The sequence below is a fragment of the Rhinolophus hipposideros genome (assembly GCF_964194185.1).
Source record: "Rhinolophus hipposideros genome assembly, chromosome: 15".
NCBI classification, from domain to species: Eukaryota; Metazoa; Chordata; class Mammalia; order Chiroptera; family Rhinolophidae; genus Rhinolophus; species Rhinolophus hipposideros.
This window is the reverse complement of record NC_138061.1, coordinates 11,744,755-11,770,738: the sequence shown is the minus strand read 5'-3', so window position 1 is coordinate 11,770,738 and position 25,984 is coordinate 11,744,755. Positions and strand designations below refer to the sequence as shown.

Below are 25,984 nucleotides of genomic sequence, written 5' to 3'. Positions count from 1 at the left end.
TCCATTCTCACTTCTCGAGTCTCGGCTCTAGCACCTCCTCCCCTGGGCCTAGGAACCACAACCATCCCTTAAGGTGCACCCCAAATCTTTTCGGCCACACTGTTTTTTTTCCCACCACTGATTTCACCCCCACTAATCTCCCTGGGGAGGGCGCATAGGTACTGGTCTCCAGGACACCGCAGTGCGCCCAGCCAGCACACTGCTCGGCTCAGGGCAGGTCGTTACGTGTCGCTGAATGAATGAATTCCTGCAACCTCCACAGCTGGGTGCACATGCCCTCAGTTCTTACATCCCTCCGAGACGAGGGGGTCTGCACGGGCCGCCCTCGCCACCCTAAGGAGCTCACGGCCGCGAGGGACGAGGGGACGGGTGGGGGATGCCGACGGCCAGGAGCCCCTGCGCCACGGAGCACCGAGGAGCCCAGCCAGGCTCGAGTCCCCAGCTGAAAGCCGGGTAACGCTCCCACGCTTCCACAAGAAGCGCTACCTGACATCGCTATTTTCCTATCTGGAAAACGTGGGGGAAAGTGGTGAAAAACGACGCCGACGGAGCTCTAGCCGACATGCCCAGGCCCCCCGGGAGCAGGAGGGAGGAGGGCGGAGGAGCGGGTCGCCGCTCGGGCTGCGGGTGCAACCCGGGGCCGGACCCTCGCGAGATCTGCGGTGGAATCTCGTTGCGTTGCCTAGCGACGGGGAGGACGCCGGCGGGCCCCCAGGCTAACCCCGCGGGAACCTTAAGTCTCCTACCATGGGGGAAGCAGGCGGCGGCCGCGGCTGCGGGACCACTAGGCAGCTGCAGAGGCTGAAGCAGCAGGCTCTGGAGTACTACCGGGAGAACGACGTTCCGCGCAGGCTGGAAGAGCTGCTCAACGCCACCTTCTACCTCCAGCCTGCCGACGTCTACGGGCACCTGGTAGGGACCTGGGGCCCGCACCCTCCTCCCTCCCGCCCTTCTCCCCCCGCCCAGCGCTGCGGCAGTTCCGTGCGCCTGCGCCAGTTCCGTGCGCCTGCGCCAGTTCCGTGCGCCTGCGCCAGTTCCGTGCGCCTGCGCCAGTTCCGTGCGCCTGCGCCAGTTCCGTGCGCCTGCGCCAGTTCCGTGCGCCTGCGCCAGTTCCGTGCGCCTGCGCCGTAGGCCGCGCACGCGCGCCGCTGCCGCCGGGTCCCGCGCCCTGGTGGTCGTGCGGGAAGACGACCCCGGTGGGAAGGAGAAACACACCTGAACGCCGCGTGGCGCAGCTCGCCAGCCTTCGGCGGCCTCCTGGGAGCGGGGCAGGCACGCCCTGGCGTTCGCTGCGGCCTGGCCCCCGCCAGCCTCGGGGCCGCGTACCCGGCCCGCTCGCGTCGCTTCGCGGTCTCGCTCAGATCCAGCTGGGACCGCCCGTCCCCACCCGACCGGCTCCTCAGACCTAAACTTCAGATTCACATCCAAGTCTTACCCGCTGCGCCGTAGACGACCCGCAATCCTAGGGCATTTCCTGCGCGTATTGTGAGCTCCCGTGAAGCGCAGGGGGCCTTTCCACATCGCCTACCCAGCCCCTGTCCCCACTGAGGTTTCTGGCACAAACCTTAGCCTTAAAGCAATCAGCAGGTGAAAAGGGCAAGCATTTTCTCACTTCCAGTTCCTTAAGTACGCAGCTACTGCACCTGACGTCTGGAAGAGCTGGCAGGACTTGGCACCAGGGAAAGGCGATCTGACAGCTCCAGAGGATGTAAATGCTGTCCTGCATCACGAGAGGTGTTTACAGGGTTCAGAACCATCTTGTGGAGACAGTGGAGAAAGGATGTTCTGTGCATGTTTGTTTTCCTCACTCGTGGCCCATGCATCCAAGTTGGGGGGCGAGGGGGAAGGTGTTTACTGAGCTGCTTGTGCTACGTGCGTTACATGTTATTTCACTTAATCCTTGTGAGGCAAGAATTAGGATTTCCATTTTACAAATAAACTGCGGCCCAGTGAATTTCAGTTCCCAAGGGACACAGGGAGTGACAGTGAGAAATCCCTAGTCCCCAGCAGAGTGCATGATCACATAGTGGACACTCCACAACTATTTGTAGGATGAAGGAGTGAATGCAACTCTGAATTCCACTCTCTTTCCACTATATTTTGCTAGAGGAAGTTAACCGGTCACACTCCTTCATTTTACAAAGATGCCAAGCCCTGTCTCATAGCTACTTAGTGCAAAAGCTTAGACTGGAAACTTGGACTCTGGTTTCCCAGTGTAATGCTCTTCCCGTCTGTGAGGCAGCCAGGGCTTTGGTCTGTACGACAGTCAGGGAGCGGATACCCTGGTTAGGGACAAAAGCCACTGATAGATAAAACCACTGGATTAACTGATCAGGTGATATACAATTGTGTGCTAGACCGAGGGACAGACACTATATGCTTACTAAAACAATTCAGGGATGGGGCAGATCCCTGTAGGCTGTAGCCTCAGGGACAGTTTGGGCCTGGACTTTGAAGGATGTTCAGGATTTGGATTTGCAAAAAGGCCACCTCTTTCTGATTTTCTTAGTCACTGCCCTAGTTCTGGCCATCCTTATTCTCACCTAGTCTCTTCCTCTATTGAATCTACCCCGGCAGAGCAATGTTCCGAATCCTAAATCTGACTGTCATTCTTTTGCTTAGAAACCTCTTGAGGCTCCCAGTTGCTTGCTGAGTAAGATCAAACACCTTCCCGTGATTCCTACTGCTCACCCCTACCCCTGGTAACATTCCCACTCCCTCCCCTGCTCTTCCACACAGGCCCACTTACCATTCCCCAAGGCCTGAGGTTTCCCCTTCCCTCCCTCGCTTTAGCTTATCCTGTTCCCTCTACCTGAAATATCCACACTGGACTTCTCCCCGTTGCCTGCCTGTTGAAATACTACACCCGCTTCAGTGTTCAGCTCAAAGGCCATTTCTTCTATACTTCTGTTACATACTAGAGGAATACAGATCCTGTGGCCAAAGCAGTGCTTTTTATTCCTTCATCATAAAACTTACAAATGAAAGAGTTTGGGACTGGGAATCAGGCAAATGTGGATTTGATGCTTAGCCCTGCCCCTCAGTCGCTGTAGTAGACTGTTACGGTGATGGTCCCCAGCGGACCACACCACCAGTGTGAAGAGACTTGTGTAAGTCCCTCCCACACGGACTCGGGACTGAGCCCTGTGACTTGCACGTTGGTAAGCGTGATGCCAACAGAGGCTTGCACTCTTGGAATAGTCCTTTTTAGAGTCTAGTCATCACACTGTGTGCAAGGACATCCAGTTACCCTGCTGGAGGGAGACATCATGTAGAGAGAAGCCCTGTTGATGTGAGACCTCCAGGACGTCCTGTGAGAAAGACAATGACCAGCAAGCTCCTAGATGTTCCAACCATCCTAGCTGAGACAGCGGACCTATGAGTGAAACCATCTTTGGTACTCTGCACCCAGTCAAGCCTTCAGATGACTGAATCCGCACAGGAGACCGCAGGCAAGACCAGCCAAAGAATTGCTCAGTTGAGCCCAGCCCAGATTGCAGAATCCTGAGCCAATAAATGGCTTAAGCCACTAGATTTTGGGCTGGTCTATTACAAAGCAGTAGATAATTAAAACATTGGCTAGTTATCTCGGACAGTTTTCCTGGAACTCAGTTTGCTAATCTGTAGAATGGAGATGATACACCTCACCTTACAGAGTTGGTTTGAGAATTTAATGACTGTATACAAAATGCCCAGGGATATGTACTAATTTATACAGAATTTAATTTATAGAATCCTAAATATGCCAGGCACTGTGGTATGAGATACTGTAATAAACAAGACAGAGTCACTCCTTCAAGGTACATATTAAGTACTTTAAAAATGTTAGTACCTTTCCCCTCCTATCACAATATGTGGCACATCATAGGTGCTCATTGCTAGTTGAATTGAATTCACTATAGTACACAAAGTATAAGCTAATAATATTATTCCTCTCCTGATTCTATCAAAATTCCTTTAGGTACTTACTCTGTAACATACAAACCATCATCCTTCAATGCATGGATGGCTTGAAAATTGCTTCAGTTCTGCTGGGGCACCACCGTGTCACTGGCACGTTACTGATGAGTGTTAGGTGACCTATTACATAGGTTGAGGTCATTGGAATTTGCACCGGAAGATCAGAGCCCTGGTATGCTAAATAAAGAGCCCAGTACATCTGGTGATAAAGAGGGTGAAGAGGGTATACCTTTACTTTCCCTTCTTCTTTCTCTCCTAGCTCCTGCTCCTCTGCGTAGAAACACCATCTTGAATCTTGTCACTCAGGCTCCTCGAATGGGCTTTCTCCCTCAGCTTCATTCTCTTTCTTCCATCTTTTTCTTGGATCACTTCCAAATAGCTTCTGCTTTTCCACATCAATGCAACTGCTATTACTAAGGTTCCAACAATCCTGTTTGAATTCTGTGCATGAACTGGTGGTCAGCGCAATACAGCCTCTGCACAAGTCTTCACCATTAAAACATCAGACGCCTTGCTGGGAGGAATGCACACTGGCCCACTTAAGGTTTCTTGAGTTTGAATGCATCACAGTGTTCCAGAGACCAGTCGACTTTGGTATCTTGGACAGAAGGATAGGATAGGGCCAGCAAAAGAGTGACACAGGACCTTTAAATTAAGAAATGCACATAAGTTTCTCCTGAGAGGTCAAAAGACAACAAATTGCCCCATATACCAGAAACTCAGGATCAGGCTAAATCCAAATGTCAGTGTGTGAGGGCAGGGCAGTTCTCGGAGAGTTACAAGACTAATCCCAGCACGGAGGACATTCAGGGTGAGGTTTAGTAGAAACTAGAGTAAATGTGGATGTCCTTTTAAGGATAAAGGTGGTATTCTGATTTTTGTTTTTCTGTGTTGAAGGCAAACTGCTTTTCTAAACTTGCAAAGCCTCCCACCATATGCAGAGTGGTGGGAAAGAAAGTACTAGATGGACTGGGGCTTCCCACCCTACAAGTGGAAATATTCTGCACCATTCAAAATTTCCCCAAGGTACGTGGCAGCTTAAATGTGTTCCTCACTGCATCCTGACCCCACTGCATTTATTGTCTGAACTGTGGAGAAATGTTTTGAAATTCAGTGTTTGTGAAATACACACACACATACACACACACACACACTCACACACACACTATTTGTAGGTAGACGTACAAAAGTATGATTTATACAATCAACTATGATGGCTTTATTTTGTTTAAGTGTCATATGGTATAGACTTGACAAGCTAACTTGAAGATGATCCAAGATGGAGAACGGAAATGAGGCAAAAATAGTTTTTAAATCCTAACATTATTAATGTAATGGGTTCCATAAATCTACAGACAGGTTTATAGATTCATATTTTATATATAAATTTACATAGATTTATAGACTATAGACCAATCTACATAAAGAAAAATGCATTTTCATAATTTTAATAATTCACTTGAATTGCTACATATTTGTTGTCAGAAATAATTTTGCTACACTCTCTGGAAGGAAAATAATTCTGATCAAATAAGTTTGTGTCCTTTTATCTATTTATTGGAGAGGTAGTGATACAAATGCCGTACAATGTAAGGTTTTTCTAAGGGGATTTTAACAAGGTAATAATTTAAAATGTTCCTTGACATTAAGTTCCACAGTATTTCAATAGCTATAAAAGAATACCTCAAGGGAAATTATATATTCTCATTTTCCCTTTGAAATTGGTGAGAAAGTAGGCACATTAAAAACCAGACACATTCAATTTCCTATTTTCTGCGAGAGGTAGAGAAAATGTAGAACACACTTATATTATTTTCAGAACATATGTTCTGTGGTGATCGCAACCCACTTCGAAGTCCATGAGCATCCTTTCCCCGAGCTAGCTGAAGCAGAGGAAGTAGAACGGTCCGAGGCTGTCAGTACCGCTGTACAGTGGGTCAACGAAACCATCACCCGGGAGCTTCAGGGCATAGCACCCTCCAACCAGGCTCAGGTGGATCAGGTGCTCAGGTAAATCTTCCGCTTTGAAATATAAGTGTCTAGTTAAAATACATATACATCTGCTTTCTTTCCATGTCACCTGCCAATGAAACAGGTCTGTCATATCTCTAGGCAACATATGCTAAAAGCAGCACAATATAGCCTAAAATGTTGTTTCTCTTCTGAAAACCCTGTTATTAAAATTTTATTGTGTCAGGCTACATAAGGACTTTCAGCCTCTTTTTCACGCATAGAGTTTTCTTAGGATTCAGTAAAAAATTTCTCAGGAAAATAATTAAGAATCGAGATGATGTTCCTTTTCGCTCCCCACCTCCTCAGGTGTCTCCCGTGAGTGTCTCTTATCCTTTCACATAGTCATAATGGGTGATGTTTATTTTCTGTCCTCCAGACACAGCCAAGTCTTCCTAGGTTTGACTCTAACATTTGAAAACCAAGGAAGTATTTACTGGGGCGATATGAGTGTTGTTCAGTGCCCAACTAAGTTAGGGTAGCATTATTTTTCCTTTTGTGCAGGTCCAATGCCACAACCCTCTGAGCCAGGCAAAGGTCAACTGGATTCTCTTTCTTAAGTTTCATCACTTGCTTAATTGTACATAACGTCACATTTTAGTTTGCTTCAGAGTTAGATCATGACCTTTGTCAAAAAAAAAACCCCAAAACAAACAAAAAAAAACTCTTTTGAATAGTTTTTGGTTTCTGAATGCTAGTCTACTTATTCCTTTTTCAGTGGGTGTCTTATCTGCTATGACCATGTCCTTAGTTTTCCCCCCCAAGTTCTCAGTGCTACCTTCTACTCCATACATTTGTTTTTTCCTGGAGCTTTCCCTCCCCAAACCTCCCGTCTGGACTCGTTCCTCTCTAGGCCTACTACACAGATGCCATTAGGCACCCCTTCATTGTTCTCCTATTGCCTGGATCCCCTACCTTCCTCTTTCTTGACTTGCTAGATTCCATCCTTTAAAATTAAGGATGAGAAAGGGTACATAGGATGTAAAGTTTTTCAGTTCTTACATGCATGAAAATGCCAGCACTCTGCTCTCATGGTCGACAGTTTAGCTGAGTATAGAATTCTCATTTAAAATCAATTTCTGTCAGTACTTTAAAGGCACTGCTCTACTGGCATCTGAATTATTAATAAGTCTAATGCAAATCTGAGTCCCATACCTTTGTTCTTTGTTGGCTTGTTTCCTATCTATGGAAGCTCTTAGCCTCTTTTCATTCTGGGGACTGAAATTTTATGTATATATACCTGAGAATTCCCAAAAGTATTTTTTAACTATTCATAATAAGCCCCACACCACCTCCCCTGCAAAAAAAGAAAAAAGCCTTGCACACAGTGCTATATAATTCGTTGTCTATTCTTGACTCATTTTTCTTCTGATGGTCATTTATTGAAAAAGAAAATCCAGTAGCCTGTAATCAAGTTATAATATCAAATTCTACTTTAAAAATAGAAACAGAGTTCACGTGATTTTTTTTTTTTTTTTTTACAATCAGCACCTGAAATCTTTAAACATTCATTTCCAGGCCAAAACGAACTTCAGTTCTTGAATAGTTTGATAATAACATCATTATGTTTGGCCTCGGAAATTGAAACTATGTTCTTAAGTAGCTAAAAAAGTAGAGTTAATTATTAAAACATATTGGGGTCAGCAGTAAAACATGACCAAAATTACAAGTGATATTCCTAAATATGCCATTAAAAGCTGCATTTTCTTGCCATTAAGGACATTCTTTGAAAATAAAGTACAAGAAGATAAGGAGAGAAAAGAACTGGAGAAGAGCCTGGGAGAGTCCACAGTGCCTGTACCTTTACCCCTAATACCACCTCCTCCTCCTCCTCCCGCCAAAAAAAAAGGACAAAAGCAAGGTCTGTGGCTTATCATCTGGCAGAACCTTTAGTAAGAAATGCATGAGGACAAAAGTTTGAAGCTTGGGCTGCCTTTCTGAGTCAGAGACTCTTTGCTATAGACCTGGGCTGGGCTCACCGCGTACCATCCATCCTTCATGCCACTTCCAGCTTGAAGCTTCTATGCTGGACTGTCAGGGTTTTACCCCATCCCAGCCTCCCTTTTTTTTTTTTTTGTAAGATAAAAATATTTCTTACCCAGAGGTGAGCACTTGCTAAACAAAGTGCACTGATTGGTGGCAATGCTGGGGACAGGGTGGCATGGGGGACCTTTGATTGCCCCTCAAAATTCATCAAAAGCCACTCTATGTTTTAAAGATTAATGATATCCTTTGATATGCACAATGGACATTTTCTCAGGCCTATGTAACATACTAATGAACATTCTATTTGGAAACCTTTGCTATCTTAAAGCAAATAATCAGAATTATCATGGCCCTTTGCTCCATGCCTTCCAGGAGATTGCTAACCTCAGCCCCTCCAACATGTTAATTCTGGAGCTGCTGCTAGTATTGGAACAGTGTTCTGTATGTCTGTCCAGCTAGAACATGCTCCTTGAGGCCATGAATCATGCCTTGTTCAACACAGCACTGCCAGTGCCTGGTACAATGCCAGGTGCAAACTAAATACCCAAGAAAAGTGGGTTCCATTGACTAAGAAAGCACCAGAACCAGAAAGGGACCAAAGAGACTATGGAGACAAAGTCTCTTATTTCATAGATTCAGACACTGAAGACTAGAATGGGGAGGAGAGTTGCCCAAGGCAAAAGAATTATGTTAGACCAATCTCTTGGGAAGGTGGGGATGGCCGATACTGAAGTATAGGTAGAGACCACGAATGGATGTTCATTTGGCAGTTGTTTTTAACCGACAGAACTTGGAACGTAAGAGAAGGGGAGAAGTACAAGGAGACAGTAATTTGCTAAGCATTCACTATGTGGTAGGTGCTTACATCTTATTCCATTTGTCTTACCTACTTGACCCAAGTCAGTAGATGGGGACGGGGAAGACTGGAGGGGCACTAGAGATTTATGACAGACTCTGTGGCACCTGATCAGACCGGGGGGCTCAGAACATAGGAGAATGAAAGACATGTATGGATTCTCAGTGGACAGTTGGATCAGGAAGGCATTTCTAAAAGAAAACAAGGCATTAGTTGGGGGTTAGAGAGAAAGGATCACTCGTTAGATATATGCATGAAGAGAAGTTCAACATCAAGATGCGCATGCCACAGCTATGGTGGAATATCAAAGAAGAAAGGATTCAGGATTCAGACTGTCCAAATCCTCTCTTTATTCATTTTCTGATAATTATTAGGCAAGTCTTTTAACCTCTCTAAGCCATTGTTTCCTTAGATGTGAATGTGGGAAACAGTATTGATGGCTGAAGGAGTTAATACTAAATGTTCTAAAATTTCTTAGAGAGGAAGAAAACCCATGCCTAAGGATTTGAGCATCAGGGAGTAGTAAATGAAATCAAACAGAACACTTCTTGGGGGTTGAGGTGGAGAATATATTCTTCCCAGCCTCATATGTTCAACCTTTCTTTGTACCGGGCTTTGTAAGTAAAGCATTAAAAAATATATACTTTTCTTATAGTCCAACTTCCTAGGAAGGAATCTTTTGTCAATATTTTCCCCCCAGGTATGAAGGATACCCTTACAGAGAAACCTATTATACCGCCAGAACCTGTTGAACCTGTACTCTGTGGCAGCATGGCCATCGGGGCTGTGTCACTGGCTGTAGCCAAAACCAGTGCCCTGCTGGGCAGTAATCCGCTGTACGTCAATATCGCATTACTGAAGCACCCTCAGGTTGGTATCGTTCCATCCCATCACGAGGCCCCATGAGTGTCTCAGTATGAAGGAACCATGTTTCTCGTTTTCCCTGTTTCAGGAACAGCCAACAAAGCTAACTATACCTTCGCTGATGGTATCTCTGGTCAGCTGTGGGAAGTCCTCGCCTGGGAAGCTGAATTTAATGAAAGAAGTGATCTGTATACCTCATCCTGGATTAACAGCTAAACAAGTACTTATGTTATCTCAAGTTACTTTTTCTGAAAAAAAAACCATACTCCATCATCGATGAGTTTTTAGTGTAGGTCCTCAAGGCTTATGACACCGAGAGAGGGAATTATATATAAAATGAGAAGACATATTTTAGGAAATCAGGGCGATGGGAGGGAAGCCAGACCTCAAACACAAAGGAACACTGTTTAGGCCACCCTAGAGAGCTCTCATTCATTCCAACTCTGACTTGCACTGATGACTTACAGAGAAGCCACATGTAACTTTTCAGCCCTTGGTATTGCTGGGAGGTTGTTTTAGGGGGAGTTGAGATATTCTTCACTTACTAATCTATGCACTACGGCAGCAATAAGGGGAAGCTGGCACTTTCCCAGCATCCCATTCCGTTCAGATAGAACTCCAGGGCCTGGAGATGGCAGATTGCCGGGCACATAAAAGAGGTTTAGTGCCTGATTATGTAATACGCATATGTAGGGAAGGAACCTAGGCTGCATCTTTACTACTTAGTGGTGTGGAAGTGTTTATATGTTCTTCAGGGTCCTGAATGAGTCAAATCCTTATGGATTTGGGTTAAATCCTTTTGAAACCCTCTACCAATGAGGCCGCAGGGAGAACTAATTTATAGGGGATGTTTTCAGAAGTACAAGTAGCTCTCGCCCCTCTGGAGATAACTGAGTGATATTTGTTCTAAGCTGGTGAAAATCATGATTCTTTTTTTAACTCTCAAGATGATCTGTGATAAAGAATTCTTTTTTGAAGAGAATAATCCTTACCTTGCAGTTTATCAGTATGGAAGACGAGGGTTTATACTTGGCTCACCATCTGTCAGATCCTGTTCGGATCCTGGCGCCAGGATCTTTCCCGTAGTTAAGACGTGTGGGAACCAGAGCATTCGACGTGCTGTTCTTTGTCTGTCTCCATATGCAGGTCCCACCGTCATCAGAATACACTTTTCTGCTTTTCAAGTGAGAGTGGGTTTATATTCATTCAAACACTATCGTGCAGAATCCCTTGGTGACCTGTAACGCTTATCGCAAGAAGGTCCGTCAAGAGACCGTGAAAGAGAATGAAGTTAACTTGATCCAGCCAACTGAACCATTTAGTTCTGAACAATAAAGAGAGGGCAGTGAGGAAGAAGAACCTCCATTCATGTTTAACCAAATACAAACTGAGGGCTGAAAATGAACATTTGCTCTTCTGATCGCAGACCAGATCACCCACTAAACGGGGTGCCTTGTCAGGGAGTTAGAAACAGCCAAGGGTGGTGTCAGTTTTTGCATTTGAAATTTCTAGCCTGCAGTTGTGGAAAATCGTGTTTATTCTACTTACAGGGTGTGGAGATGCTTATGGAAATTCAGAAACAAATTAACAAAACAATCGAAATGGTACGTAAAGAGAACCTGTGGTGTTTAATTACTGACACCTTCTAGTACAATTACAGCTCACTGTGGAATTAAATTAATAGTGTTGTTATCGATATGGAAAATGTATTACTTTGCTTTGCGTTTCCCATACGAGAGCCACGCTTATACATTCCTCACTGGCTTTGGGTCCAGGTTTTAATGGTACTTTACCATCTCATTTTGATTTCTGAGGCAGCTGGCTCTATCCTAGGATCATTCTTTAGGAACTGCAAAGAAAGAAAGGATTTGGACCACGGAAGTGAGAGGCAGTTTGCTGGAATGGTTAAAGCACAGAGTGCTTAGAATTCCGGTGTTGGGCAATTGCCCTTGGCCCAGCAGCCCTGGAGGGGAAAGTCAGAGTCAGGATGACAGGCTGCTGTAGGAGTCACCAGTTGTCCCATCTTATTCTAACCGGGTTGGAGGGGTGTGGGCAACGCACAGTGATGTGGCAGGGCTGAGGCCAGGAGAGGGATCCAATCCTTGTCTCTGGGATTGGGTCCTTTTCCTGGCCTAAACCCTGCCGTGGATATATACATATGCACACATATATATGTACATATACCTCTGTTTTAGAATAATACTGCATTTATGGAAAAGTTGCAGAGATAGTACAGAGAGTCCCCAGATACACTTCCACCCAGTTGTACCATGGTACATTTGTCAAAACTAACATTACACTGGTTTTTCCACGAATGTCCTTTTGCTGTTCCTAGATCCAATCCAGGATCCCACATTCACTGAGTGGGAGGCTTTTAAGCTACTGATTAGGAAGCACCAGACTTCCCACCCCCTCCCCGTGGTAATGGGGGAGTGGTAGCTGGGGCCCAAGCCCTACAGTTGATCAGAATTGCTTTAATCACCAGCCTGGAGCCAGTTTCTGTGGCACTTTTTCAGGAGGCCAGCCGCCTTATGGGTGACCAGTTTCTAGAGACTCAGACTTGGACAAGTTAAGCCTGACCTTGCACTCTGCTTTGCCCCTTGCCAGTGGTATGACCGTGGGCCAATTACAAAATGGGTATGAGATGGGGAGAGTGTGAGGAGTGAACAAGTTGAATATAAGCAATGTGCTCAGAGCAGAAGGTGGCACAGCAGTCCAGCAGGACACAGTGGTCGTCAGAGCAGGTGGAGGAAACCCGGCTTCGGATATTAGGAAATTCAGGAAATTTGCGCTTTGTGCACTTATCCTGACTTTCAAATGTTTTATTGGTTTTTTTTAATTATACAAGTAGCTCATGAATGCTCTTGTGAAAATTCAAATACTGGTAAAGATAGCCAACGCTCCCACCCCAATTCCCTACCCCTACCCAAAACCACGCTCAGTCCCCAGTCCCTTCTCTACAGGTTACCACTGTTAAAAATTTAGTGTGTGGCTTTCCAGCCTTTCTTTTATATTTACACACGCAGACACACACACATACAAATATATAGTGTGTTTTGTGTTTAAAGTAGTAGAAATTCTGCACAAATCACTCTGCAGATTGCTTTGTTCTTTTTATTGAGTGTTCATCTTTTAAAAACTGACATCTAGGAATTCCTTTTACTGTGTAACAAAGGCTTCAATCCTTTCTACACGTTACACATATTTTCCTCTATCACGTTGCCTGCCTTTTAACTACATATTTATGGAATCATAGGGATTTTTTTTTCTTTTTAAATTTTGACATAGTAAAATGTATCAATCTATTCTTGTAAAGCAGTGGTTCTCAATGGATAGGATTCTACCCGAGGGACATTTGACAATGCTTAGAGACATTTTGGGTTTTCCCAGCTTGGAGGGAGGGGCTCTACGGGCAGAGATCAGGAATGCTGCTTACCAGCCTACAGTATAAAAGGCAGCCCCCCACCCCCACCCCAGCAAAGGATTATCCAGCCCAGTGTCAGTGGTTCCAAGGCTGGGAACCCGGCCTGAGGCTTTTGCTTTTAGCTCTCAGGCGTCTTCAGGAAGGCCCCACTCCCTCCGCTCTGGCCGCACATGTACTTCTCTCTCCCCAGAGGGATAGCACGCCCACGAATCACCCAAGGATAAGCTTCTTCAGAGCCCCCTTCCCTGAAGTCCCCTTGCTCTGACCTCCCCATGACACCCCATCTTCTCTGGCTATAACCCGCATCTCACCACACTGCCTCACTAGACTGCAGATCCCTGAGGCAGTGCCCAGGGCTGTCTGCTGCACTACTGTCTCTCTTGCCTGGCACACAGATTTGTTCCTGTGTGATTTTTACCAGGGGATAGAAAGTTCAGCTGATTCCATAGAGAAAAGAGTAAGGTAACTATTTGCATATACTTGAGTAGGCACCATCCTGCTTCTTGACAAACATGCTCCAGCTTACAGAGCCAGTAAAAGCTGGGCATCAAAGTGCATCCTTGTCAGTAACCCCAACTTGTGGGAACGGCTCTTTGGGAAATATCTTTGCTTTCAATCTCCAGTGACTTGACATGCACCAGAGTCACCAGATTTAATGACCCATGGCTGTTTCTAAAAGTCAAAATCTACCTCGCAGGAGAAAGTGTTTGTACCCTGAACATATTCGAACCAATATGTTTGGCCTATGGAAACAAATATATATATATATATATATATATATATATATATATATCCCAAATATATGTTTGGAGGCAGAATATAAGGATGAACTAAAGGGAACATGTACCTGAATTTGAGAAATACTTTAGGGTTTATAAAAACAGGGACTGGCTGACATAATCCCTGAGTGTGTGTGTGTGTGTGTGTGTGTGTGTGTGTGTGTGATTCACAGTATGACTGGCTAGGCCCCTGAGCAATGGACAGGCCAGAAGACCTGAGCTTTGCCCCCACAGACACATCTAAAAATGCCAAGTGATATGTCTCTATTTTCTGTCCCACAGCCCCCTCCTCCAAAGACAGAGTCGAAGAAAGGGCATAATGGAGGCAAAAGAGGCCAAGTAAGTATATTGTATGTGTTTACCACACTTCTATATGACATAGTACATTTATACATTCCCTGTCCCTTTGCCTCTCCTGTAGTCATTCTGCTCAGGCCCAGGGCTCACACACGTGGAAAGTACATGGTGCGTCTGCTCCAAGCACTAAGCCAGGCAACCTGAGAGGTGAAATATCATTCGGCCCCCACCTTTCTGGCCACAGGCTGCCGGGCCATCTCTGCCAGCGGTTGTATGGCCACCTGAAATCTCAGAGGGCTTGGAGATGCATTTATGAGTAAGAGTATTCCATTTGAAACCCTATAGGTGAAGTTCAGGAACTTGAATCTCTCATTCAGTAGCTGAAAGCCATATAGCATGTTTTAGATTTTCACGACTAGCAAAGAAAGAAGAGGCACAAAAAGATAGCCACATCCTTACATCCTGTCCCCAAAGGCACTGCGGCACCATTGCCAATGAACCACTGCCAGATCTCAGACTTTGCCAAGAGAAGCTGGCACACAGTTCTCCTTGTGAAAATTGGCCCCGCTGGCTGAAAGAGCCACAGGAGACCAGCTGCTCTTGATCAGTTAGTCACTGGTGATTGTGGGTGCTCTGATAGATACACCTCTTACATGCCTCAACTTTCAACCATATAGTTAGGACAACCAATATGAACGCTGGAGGAAATGCAAATGGATAAAGGTTGCTCACATGTGTAATATTTGCTCTATTAAGTCTGCACTCTCTAGCCTGATGTCAGGGACTTACTCTCTTGAAGTCATCAGCAAGAGGGGCCAGTAAAGGGAGGAGAGGAGTTGGTACAGATAAAAAAGTAAGTTCCTTCTCAAAATTGGGAGAGAAAGTAAAATACTTGACAATTGTCGTACATGTTAGAATGAGCACAAGACTCTAACATGGAATCTTGCAAGAGGGGTAGGGGATGGTGAACAAGTAACCAAATCTCAGCGCTGGTCCCTTCACTCCAGTAGGTTGTCTTACATGCTCAGAGAAACTGAGACCGAGGTCAGCGCTTCCTGTGATCAGCTTTACTGCTTTTTAATTTTTTTTCTGGTTAGAAACAGGTTAGATGACAGATTCTAGAGAGGCAGCCATACCAGAGTTAGAGTCATGGACTCTGGAGCTAAACTGCCTGAATTAAAACCTGTTCTAAGCCACTGAACTCTCTGTAAAATGGGGATAATAATAGTACCTGCTTCGTGGGGTTGACATAAGGAGTGTATGCATTTACATTATGTAAAGTGCTTAGACTAGCTTGGCATTTAGTAAGTGCCAAATAAAGTGATGCTTTTATAGTTTAGAAGACTCTGTAATGAAACTCCCCAATGGATACACAAACATTTCCCCAACTATTCCTTTGCCAAATAGAAGGTCCCTGTCATTGACATTAAAAATGTTGCACAGTTCTTGTAATTAACTAGTGCTATCACCAGTAAAAATGGGATGTTTATACCTAGGTTCATGCATGCTCGTGTTTGACACACGTACACACACACACACACACGCACACGCCTTAAGCCCTCAGAATTACTGATATTGCTTCAATTTATGTTATAATTGCATAGTGGCAATTTATGACAAAGGCACATCAAGGCTAACCTTGCAAGAGAAGCAAATGGCTGCCTTTTCTTGGGGTCATTTGGCTCCTCAAATCTCCCACTGAAATCCATCCTCAGTGCTCCATCCTACATATTAACTGAAGTCTTCAATCCTTTTTAAAATAAAAACCTGTCCTGAAGTGGATTGCATTTTTTAAGTTTTAAGAGTTCTATTCTGCTAAAGGAAAATGGAGCACGGGAAAGAGCAGGTTTGGAGGAAGAAGGCAGTTACGGACAAGCAGGACAGATTGTTTACAGGGAGCGGCAGCCTGGTGTCTCACCGACCTGGTGGCTGGGGCTCAAGTTAGCCCGTGTACAATGGCAGAGCCAATAAAGAGATAACATCAGCACACTGAAGACAGAAAAGTGTGTTCCCAGGTCCAACCTGAAAACCTTGGTACTAAGTAAAACGAGGAAGAAAACTACTCCCAGATACTGCAGGGCAATCACATGCCCAAGGGTCACACAGAGATAAGTGGGACCTGGGAATAGGATTCATCGAGGATCTGAGGGGGCACATCTTTGGAGAGCTGTGGCTGGTTATAAATTGTGCCTGACACAGGAAGCTCCAAGAACCGGAATGTGCTATATTTACACGTGTCACTTTCCTCTGATCTTGCAGCAGCTCATCACTGGCAAGATGTCCCATCTTGGCTGTTTAACCATTACTTATGACACCATAGAGCAGCCACTGCTCCTAATACAAGGCATCTGTGCGAACCTGGGCCTAGAATTGGGAACAAATCTGCATCTGGCCATTAACTGTGCTGCACATGAGCTGATGGACTATGTAAGTTTCTATTCCAGAACATTTACTTTTTGTTGAGGTCCTATTGTTTTTAAATTAGAACTCAAAAGAAGAGCTTATATGTATATATTTCCAAACAGATCTTAATTTTTTTTGTTAATATTTTTTGGGGGTCCAAATATAAATGGAGTTGATGGTGTTTTTGATGCTATTAATAACAATATCATTAAAATTGTTCCGGGGGGGACTATAAATACAATTAGTACTCATATATTGACTCTACTCACATTACTTAATAAGTCTAATAGTTTAAGAAGGTTAGCTTTGAATTTCTATGCTCACCATTACATAATTTATGAATAATGATCGTTTGGTTATTGCTTACTTTTCAATTCTTATATCTTCTTTTTCTTGTCTTATTGCACTGACAATTAAAATAACTTTTTTGGGAAAAAAATATATAAATGGAGTTGAGAAAGCTATGTTAGCTAATGACCAGAGAATAATGATATACCTAATTTTGTAAATTAACAGAAAATCAGAAAATGTGATAATAATTATATATAGAAATTCTGTAACAAAAATGACTAAAATGGGTTGCTTACATTGCAATCATGAGAGCTACTGAAAAATAATTTAACAAATTAGTATGTTCTGCTGAGTACAATCATTTGGTTGGTAAAGGCCGAATTTGTCATGAAAAGTGGATCTGCTGTAACTGTGACTTGACATACCCTTCTGGACATATCGTTCCTGGAGATTTTGCTGTAACTCACTTTTTAAATATAAAAATATTTCCAAGTTATTGAAGTTTATGGAGAATATGTTTTTATCCCATTCCAATTAAGTCCATCGCAGTGTTATCCACAGTCTGGATTAGGAAGAGAGATCTTTACTGATGAAACTTTACCTGGAGACCACATTACCTGGCGGAAGTTATTTTTAGAAAGAACGAGAATGGAAAACAGGTTCCCTAAAAAAATGTTGTAGTCCTCACTTTCGCAGGTTAATGCATCAGCAATTAACCTTTAAATGTGGAAAATATTATGTTAGGAAAGCTATTAGAACTAGTCTATCTTATGCACATACTTCCCATTTTCCAATACCTAAATGCTGAGTCTGAGTTTTATAAAATGCCCAGTATATTGACATGCATTTATGGTGACTAGGTAATTAATGTCAAATTCAGGGAACATGACCAGATAGGATTCCGCTTTGATTTATGATCCTAACTTTTAGCGTCAAAGGAAAATTTGAACAGTATACAAGAATCCTAAGTTTCAGCTGCTTTCTTAAAGTTCTTCTGTAAAGAACTTTCTTTTCTAAAGAAACAAAGCACATATAAGAATGTTTAATATAATTTCCTGTTCTTCACATACTGATTGATTACTAGGCATACCATTAAGAAAAATAATTGCACGTTTTCATCAGCAACATATACAAAGAACTGACTACTAGTGCTAACTAGAATGGGTATTTATTGCTTATATTCAGCAAAATATATTGCTTGATATCAGATAATTCTTGCAGTAATCTTAATTCAAAGTCATTAGCATTTCCTTCCGGACAAGATAGGATTTTAAAGCTTTGCAATATAGACACTGAAAGTTCTTGATGCTATTTAAGGTGGGGGAAAAAAGTATGAAATCCTTTGAATTACGAATTTCTTAAGAACCTGCTTAATTCCAGTGGAACCATCCATTTGTGGAGCAGCAGCAGCAGGAAGTTACTGTCAACTCAAACAGCCATTCTGGTCCCTGGTACCTCCTGGTACCTCAGTATCCCAGCTGCCATCCCTGAACAGGGACTTGGAAGTAAAGATGCTCTGTTTGGGAGAGACTCAATGGGTCCTTTAGTCCTGTTTACTTCTATCCTTAAAGACTTGGGGGCTTGCCAGACTTCCCATGAATGGGGTTGCCCTCAAATTCTATTTTCAAGACATTATTACTTCTAGAACTTGCATGCTACCTGAGAAAGAGGTGCCTTCACATAATTCGCTTTACGTTTCATATTGGTTGTTAGTATCTCAAAAGCCTAGCCCTGCTTTCAAATGTTAGAATATGCACAGTGGAGGAAACAAGCTATTTGTCCCTGTGAGTTGAAAGATGGTGGGTTCTAGTGAGGGGGCAGCTTTGCGTTGCTATTGTTTATGGATTTGTGTTATTGCCCATCTACCCAAACAGCCAGGGTCTGGCACCACATCCTAAACGTCAGAAAGAAATGTAGAAGTGTGCCCTCCTACTCTACACTCAGTTTGTGTGCAGAAGGCTTTATCCGAAGTCAGAGGGAAGAGCTTACGGGGCACTGAGAGGAAGGGTGTGACTTGCTCTCCCCAGGTGAATATTTAACAGACATTAAAAGTAAAATGCATAGATTTCTCAGGTGGCCTGAAAAGAATCTGTTTACAATGTTTTTATATCAAATGCATGAAAATGGATTTGAATCACATCTCTAACATTTGAGGAATTCATCATTTATCCCTTACTATCTTCCTTACACTTATCAGAGTAAAGGAAAGTATGAAGTGATGACGGGAACACACAAAACTGCCGCTGAGATGGTTGACCTGTACGTGGACCTGATCGGCAAGTTCCCTTCAATTATTGCCATAATTGATCCTTTCAGGAAAGAGGTACAGGATTCATCTTGAATTTTTATAATAAAACACAGAATAAAAATCTCATTCTTTTGGCTTTGTCATTCGACATGTGTTGTAATTTGGACCGGGGCTGAGTTGCTTCATTTCGGTGTTGATGAGAAAAGGCACTTACTAAGCAAATGAATAGCAGAAACACAATTACAAAGGAGTGAGCCTGGCTGCAGAATGAAGCAAGCCATTCCCAAGCACTTCAGGACTACGTGTATATTTACAAGCAACCTAACTGATGGAAGCTGAGCTAGCTGGTGCTTCAATAGCTTCATCATACCTCCTTTTCAAGTGCTCATGGAAGCAGGACTTCAACAAGGCCAAATGCTTTTTAATCTAAATCCATTTACTATATATGCATGAAAGCAGCAAAGCCATATATTTTGAAAGGTTTGAGATACTGAGGTTCTTTTAATCTATTCTGACAAGAATTGTTTATATGCCACAGAAGACCATCTCCTCCTAACCCACTTAAACTCCAAAACTTTAGTTCTTGATTTTATGCATTTGAGAACCATCACATATGCCTACTGAACAGACGCCTTCTTTGAGTGAACTCAACAATGTAAATTTGGGGGACAGAAGAGTGCCGGGTCTCACTGGGAGCCCCAGGGTCTCAGTCTTACCTTTCCAGTAACCGCCTCTGCTTCTCTGTGCTTGTGGAAGGTGCCGGCTGAGCTCCGTGCTTTGATCTTGCCAGATCTGCCTTCTGGTGCTTGTTCTGAGGCCATGACCACAGCTCTTTTTAGTGTGATAAGATGTGCTTATAGCACCTGTTCTAATGGGATAGGCTGAAATCCGGTACAATGGCTGGGAAGAATGTCATCCTTTTTTTAAATAATAAGCATTTCATTTCTTATTGGTGGTCTCACCAAAAACAAATAAACAAAAAGAAAACATAATGGAGAATGAGGGCCCAGAGACCTTGCAGGCTGATTTCTTTCAGCTGTCTGTTTATCAGCAATAACAGTAAAATCTAACCAGCCAGTCATAGCAGCATGATGGATAATACAGTAGGGTGGGGAAAGCTTGGTTTAGAAGAACATCAGAATCCATGTGGAGAATAACACTTAATGTGTATGAACATTTTCTTCACCGGACCTTTAAGCTCAGATTTAATCATTTTAAGTTTCTGTTCTAAGAAGCTTGTTAATTTGTGTGGCTGTGGTACAGGCATCATTCGGCTGCAGATGCAAAAGAAAAGTGTTTTGTGTGTCTCAGAAAGGCGTATAACTTCGATTATGTGTTATGTGGTTCCTGTTATTTTGTGATTGTGTTCAATACATGATAATGATCAATTCTTAAATATTCACCCAGGACGCTGAACAGTGGGACAGCATCTACAATGCTCTTGGTTCCAGGTGTTACATAATTGCAGGAAGTGCATCCAAAAGCATTTCTAAACTTCTAGAGGATGGAAACATCAGCATCCCCAAATCCAGTGGGCTGCTCATAAAACATACGAATCAAACTACGATGTCCGACTTGGTGGAAATAACCAATCTCATTGATAGTGAGTAAAAGTAGAGTTCTGAAAGACTTACCATGAACTTAACTTGGTTGTACAAGAAGCCCAAAGTATGCAGTACATCAGTTAATAAAAAGCATGGAATAAATCTTGGAAGAAAAGAAATCCAACCACCTATGAGAGATTTGGGCTGGGAAACAAAATGCAGCTTATTGGTTGGTTCCCCAGTGTTCCAGTATCAGCCCCAGTCCAGGAAGTCATGCCCTTTAGTGAGTGCTTCCACAAAGGTATGTAGATAAGGCCACTGCCCTATCAGCCTCTCATGACACGACAGTGATCCCACTCACTCACACTTTTAATTCCTTCCAAGTTTCAAATTCTTCACCACCTTGAGGCCTGTCAACGTGCCGTTCCTTCAGCCTACAATGCTTTGCTGGTGCTGTTTACTCCTGATCCTTCGGGTCTTCTTGCCTTAAACTGAACCTCTTCAGACATCTGTGCCTTCCCTGATGTCCTCCACCCCTAACTGGTTGCTCTGACTCTTTCTCATAGAATCCCATATTGTCTCTTTGTTGTACTTGCCACAATTATTTGTACAATTACTTGATGCCTGGTGTCCCCCACTAGACTGTAGACTCCCATGAGTTCATGGGAGTCTTGTTCACTTATGCACAGTGCCTGAAACATAAATATCACGAGTAGGTCAGGAACCAGGCAGAAGGCGAGTCAGACCTGGAGCAGGACCCAGCGTGAGACTGGCAGCAGGGGCCTGGGCTGGTGCCCGAGGGTGAATGAAATAAATGCCTCCAGTCCCTGGGCCTGCGGGTGCCCCAGTCTATGAACCACCCCTCAGCAGTAGTCATTCACTTCAGATTGCTGCTGTAGCTGCCTTTAAAACACAAACAAGGCCTCAAGGTGGTGTCACTCTAGGAAGAACTCTGGCTTGCACTCTTTGTAGCCTTTGGCAAATTTCAAGGGGCTCTGAGATCCGCAAATGGCTGATTAAATACTACCAACACTGCTCTCTTAGTAAGTAAGCATTCAGAATGACAGGTTCCATGGAATAAAATTCAACGTGATGAAATGTGAACTCCATTATTTAGGCACATCAACTCTGAACGTGATACCCTTGCACTCACTGTCCACTGACTCCAAAGATGCATTTTTCTACACTGAACACGGATAAAATGTCTTACAGCTGTGGTCTTGGAAATGTGTCCATCTAATTTGAGCATTTTTTTCCCTTTAGTGGTAATAACAGTGCATCTTACAATTAATTCATGGTGTCGTAAATTTGATGAAATATGGCATTCATTTAGTATTTAGCATGTAAGCTACTGGAAAGGGGTCAACAGATAAAACCAGAGTAATAAAAATGCAAATGTTTGGGCTAGAGTTCTCAGGTGGTCAAGTAACTGACTCTCTCCAGCAAAGTTTTAAATCTCTGGGAAGTTGTATATTTTGGTCTCAGAGGCTCATCTATATGCTCACCGTTTCTGTACCCTCTAAAACTACAAAGAATTCCTCTGCCTGCAGGTAAGAAGCACATTGCCATCTTTGGAAGCGCAGAAGGAGAGTCTTCTGATGGCAGCCTCGCCGATCTGGTAAGCGCTGAATGCTGCTCAATTGCAGAATTGCCCAAACACTGCTTTTATCACGAACTGGTATTTCACAGAAATGCAGTCTTTGGCAGAGAAAGTCATGTAACCTTTTATGAAATAGACTTGCTTCCTCCCACACCGCTACCTTTTGCAAAGAGCTAATCTCTGAACTTTTAAAAAGAAAAAATGAAGTCCTAGGAAAAAACGATGGGCACGTTTAAATAACTGGGGCGGGCACTTGCAATCTCACCTTCTAACACGAAGTGAGAAAGGCCAGAATGTTCTTAGATGAAATCAGCATACTTACAGGGCTACTGAAGCTTCTGATGTAGTCACACTACGTCCTTACCTTTTGACACCCGCCGCTTGTAAGCAGGCCCCCTTTACTTACGTAAAGATAAAAAAACGAAGTTAAAAGAAACACCAGAACAGCACAGAGTGACACTGTCCTTTGAGCAAAATGTAACTCCCCCCACTTAAAATAAGTTGTTTTTTCCCCTTCTTAAGGCTGTTGGACTCGGTGTCCGGTTTATCAAGTTGGGAGGTCTTTCTCGAGGCGAACGGGTGACTAAGTACAACCGCCTTTTTACTATAGAGGAAGAACTCGTCCAGAATGGAACACTGGGTATGCTGTGCTTTCTTGCTTTGTTTTCACTTAGCCATGAATAAGAGAACAAAGATTGGAAGAAGGGGAATAGAAATCCCTCTGCAGGAGGGCAAGGGAATCCAAAGGCTACAAATAAGTGCTGACAAAACCAGGATGGCACTTGCCACAATGTACATTGTTTTCTTAATGGATTATCTATTTACCTGAACGTTTAAAACTCTCCCTGTTCTTCTTGATGAATAGGCTGCGTGATGCTTTTCAATAGAATTGATTGATTGGCATCTTCAACCCTACCTTTTGTTATGGTTCAAATTATAGTTAAGGTCTCTCTGCACAGCCCATGCAAGTTAAAGACAGATCTGTACTTTCCTGATGGATCTTGGAAACAGCTCCTTTTACTTAAGCAGGCAGCATGTTGATTTTAATGTACTTTGGGAAGGCTGTGGTCTCAAGAGAAACGAAGCAATCACTTATGACATTAAACCTCTGTAAATCTGCATGGGTAGAAGCACCCTGTGTGCTGGCTAACTGGAGAGAAACACCGCAAATGTGCATTTTTACTTTTTACGACAGTGATGGCCAAAGCATGCAGACATTTAAAGGGACTACTAGTAGTTACTATCTTTGTCATTGTAAAACTATTTTGTGTTTTAAGATAGAATAAATGAATTGATATACTGAAAAACAGTACGTATTATTTAAGTAGTGCTGACAATTAAAATAAGAAATTTTCTTAGATGCTATAAATGAAATCTATTAAATGAGATATATCATAGAATGTATTGTGGAGCATAATCAATTACTGGATATGAAAGCAAAGAAGCAGTCCTACTTCATGACTCAATAATATATGCATTTAAGAAAGGAAAAAGAGGCCAATAGAAATTGTGATTATTAATACAAATTTGTCTTGTTTAACGTAAGTACCGATCTTGGAAGCAGCCAAATGTTAGTTTGCGTGGTTTAGTGTGCAGTACAAGGGTTTGTGTCTTCAAATAGGTAAAATTATATTCTTCCTGCATATGATTACTTTCTTATGTCATCCTGACTTGTATTAAGCCTTGGGTTTAATGACCTGTCACATGTCCAGCCAGACTTCACCACAAGGGAAACAGCTGCTTCAGGGAATCAAATAGGACTCTGGCGACCGGAGGCCCAGCCCCTCCCTGGTGACAGGGCAGGCTCCTGAGCATTCCGGAACGGATTAACAGATTAATGAGAAACTCTCTGACACTGACAGTAGTCAATAAAAAGTTCAGGGGACTAAAAACTAGAGAAACAAATGTCTCCACCAACAGACTAAGTAGGAAATCTTGGCAAAAGCTCAGCCAATAAAACCCCGTCACTCCCTACACGAACCTGACTGGAATAGTTAGTCTACAGTCATTTACCTTGGAATAGTTAGTTGGCAATGGTTTGTATCATGCAGAGTACTGGCCTTTCCTCTACGTTATATTCTTCCTCTTTTCCTTTTCTGCTAAGCCACTGCCCAAAGTCCACTGCACAGCAAATGTTCCAGAAGGTTGTATAAGGGCACACAGCAAACTGAAAAAAACAGGAGTATTGCACAGTTATTGTATAACCCCCACAGGCTCAGTGTTACATGGTTTTAGAGTCCTTTCTAATGGTGATGGGCAGTTCTGAGGATGATCTCCTTTAAATCACGTAACAAAGAACAACCAAATCGGCAGCGCTGCATTAGACAGTACACTTTATTGATGTGGCTTTTTAATAGGCTTCAATGAAGAGTACACATTTCTTGACTTGAACAAGGACGATGACTGGGCTGCTGAGTCTCACGAGGCCGCGGCGGAGGTGGCTGGGGAGCTGCGTGAACCCCCGCAGCCCATCTTCCCCGCAGAAGCTGGAGAGGAATCAGCCAACAACGCGTGAGCCTCTTCTGGACAGGGCTGTGCACGGACAGCAGCACCGTCAGTGTTGTTAGACTGCTGGCTCCCAAGTAGGTCCTCAGACGGGTTTTGCTCTAAAACTTCACGTGAACTTGTGTGCCCCTTTTCTTCTTTTCATGTCACTGTTTGGTAACATACATAGTCTATGTAGAACTTCTCCCTGAAATTATACCTGTGACCTGTGTCTGACAGCTGTCACCTTTCCATGGAGATTTGGTTTGCAGGACAGCTCCCCTGTCCACTTTGGGGCGGGGGCATGACCGAGTCCAGTATTTTTATTGCCAGCTCAGTTCAAACACCTCGTACTTTACAAATCAAAACATCTCTGTAAACAACAATCTCTTACACTAGAAGAGCTCTGTGCGAGGAACAGGTGTACATCTTCTGGGTTTATCTTACACACCTGTGCTAGAAAGCATGGACATGTTTTTTTTTAAGACAATCTCATTCAGAAGTAGGAGAGCTTCACTGTTTTCATAACAGCCAAACAGCTCCCTCTTACTCTCCTAACCTTAATTCCCTTTTCCCTTGTTCCCTCCTCTTTCTAAATTTAATTTTTTTCTTATATGTCCTTGTGGGTCTCCTTCAACCCTTTTTTGCACCAAGAATGAGTATAAACAAACTCATTAGCGAGTGAATAAATACTCTTAAGGTAATTAAGTGCCCAGTTATTTATACTATAGCACTTAACAGGTGATTAAAAACAATGCAATGTATAGGCTGACTGAACAGCCTCTTTTGTAAGCCAGTATGGTGGGTACAGCGGAGTAGAAACAGAAATAAACTTATCCGAACACATACCTATATATGTAATAATGCCAAACTGCTTTGTATGATTTAGGTTCTCTGTTCTACGTTATGTGCTTTTCCCCAAAATTACACACATTGCTATATACTGACCTGTGGGAGAGTTGGCTACCGTGTCTCCCTGAAAATAAGACCTAACCGGAAAATAAGCCCTAACTTGATTTTTCAGGAGGACATCCCCTGAACATTAAGCCCTAATGCGTCTTTTGGAGCAAAAATTCATATAAGACCCGGTCTTATTTTCGGGGAGACAGGGATAGATTTTCGGTATATTCTGTAAGTTTTTGCCAAACACACCGAGGACCTTTACTAACGGGCCTTAGGGCACAGCCACGGCCTTACTCTCGAAGCAATGACTTAAATTGGCTCAGGGGCAGAACTGG

General features: G+C 43.5%; 3 protein-coding genes across 8 annotated transcripts in view; 1 reads left to right on the top strand and 2 right to left on the bottom strand.

The window, feature by feature from the left end:
• HSPA12A (heat shock protein family A (Hsp70) member 12A) overlaps positions 1-1,645 on the bottom strand; it is a 139,132-nt gene extending 137,487 nt beyond the window's left edge. For 2 of the 5 annotated variants that reach the window (XM_081074987.1, XM_081074991.1), the window contains exon 1: positions 747-882. In XM_081074987.1, coding sequence (XP_080931113.1) covers positions 747-749 — 3 coding nt within the window. In that variant the 5' untranslated portion in view covers positions 750-882. Of the gene's footprint in view, positions 1-746; positions 883-1,215; positions 1,398-1,435 lie in introns of those variants that run through there. The other 3 variants (XM_081074992.1, XM_081074988.1, XM_081074994.1) reach the window with 3 other exon arrangements.
• Positions 748-25,614, top strand: ENO4 (enolase 4; the record flags this gene model as incomplete). Its single annotated transcript, XM_081075000.1, has 14 exons — positions 748-912; positions 4,858-4,986; positions 5,780-5,970; positions 7,689-7,831; positions 9,513-9,682; positions 9,765-9,896; positions 11,227-11,280; positions 14,162-14,218; positions 16,436-16,603; positions 19,068-19,193; positions 20,526-20,721; positions 22,213-22,280; positions 22,785-22,902; positions 24,620-25,614. 14 exons carry the CDS (start codon positions 748-750, stop codon positions 24,775-24,777), a joined length of 1,875 nt encoding a protein of 624 aa, XP_080931126.1. The 3' UTR covers positions 24,778-25,614.
• SHTN1 (shootin 1) overlaps positions 23,537-25,984 on the bottom strand; it is a 98,845-nt gene continuing 96,397 nt past the window's right edge. The window contains exon 17 of one of the 2 annotated variants that reach the window (XM_081074996.1): positions 23,537-24,429. In XM_081074996.1, coding sequence (XP_080931122.1) covers positions 24,330-24,429 — 100 coding nt within the window. In that variant the 3' untranslated portion in view covers positions 23,537-24,329. The remainder of the gene's footprint in view (positions 24,430-25,984) is intronic. The other variant, XM_081074997.1, reaches the window with a different exon arrangement.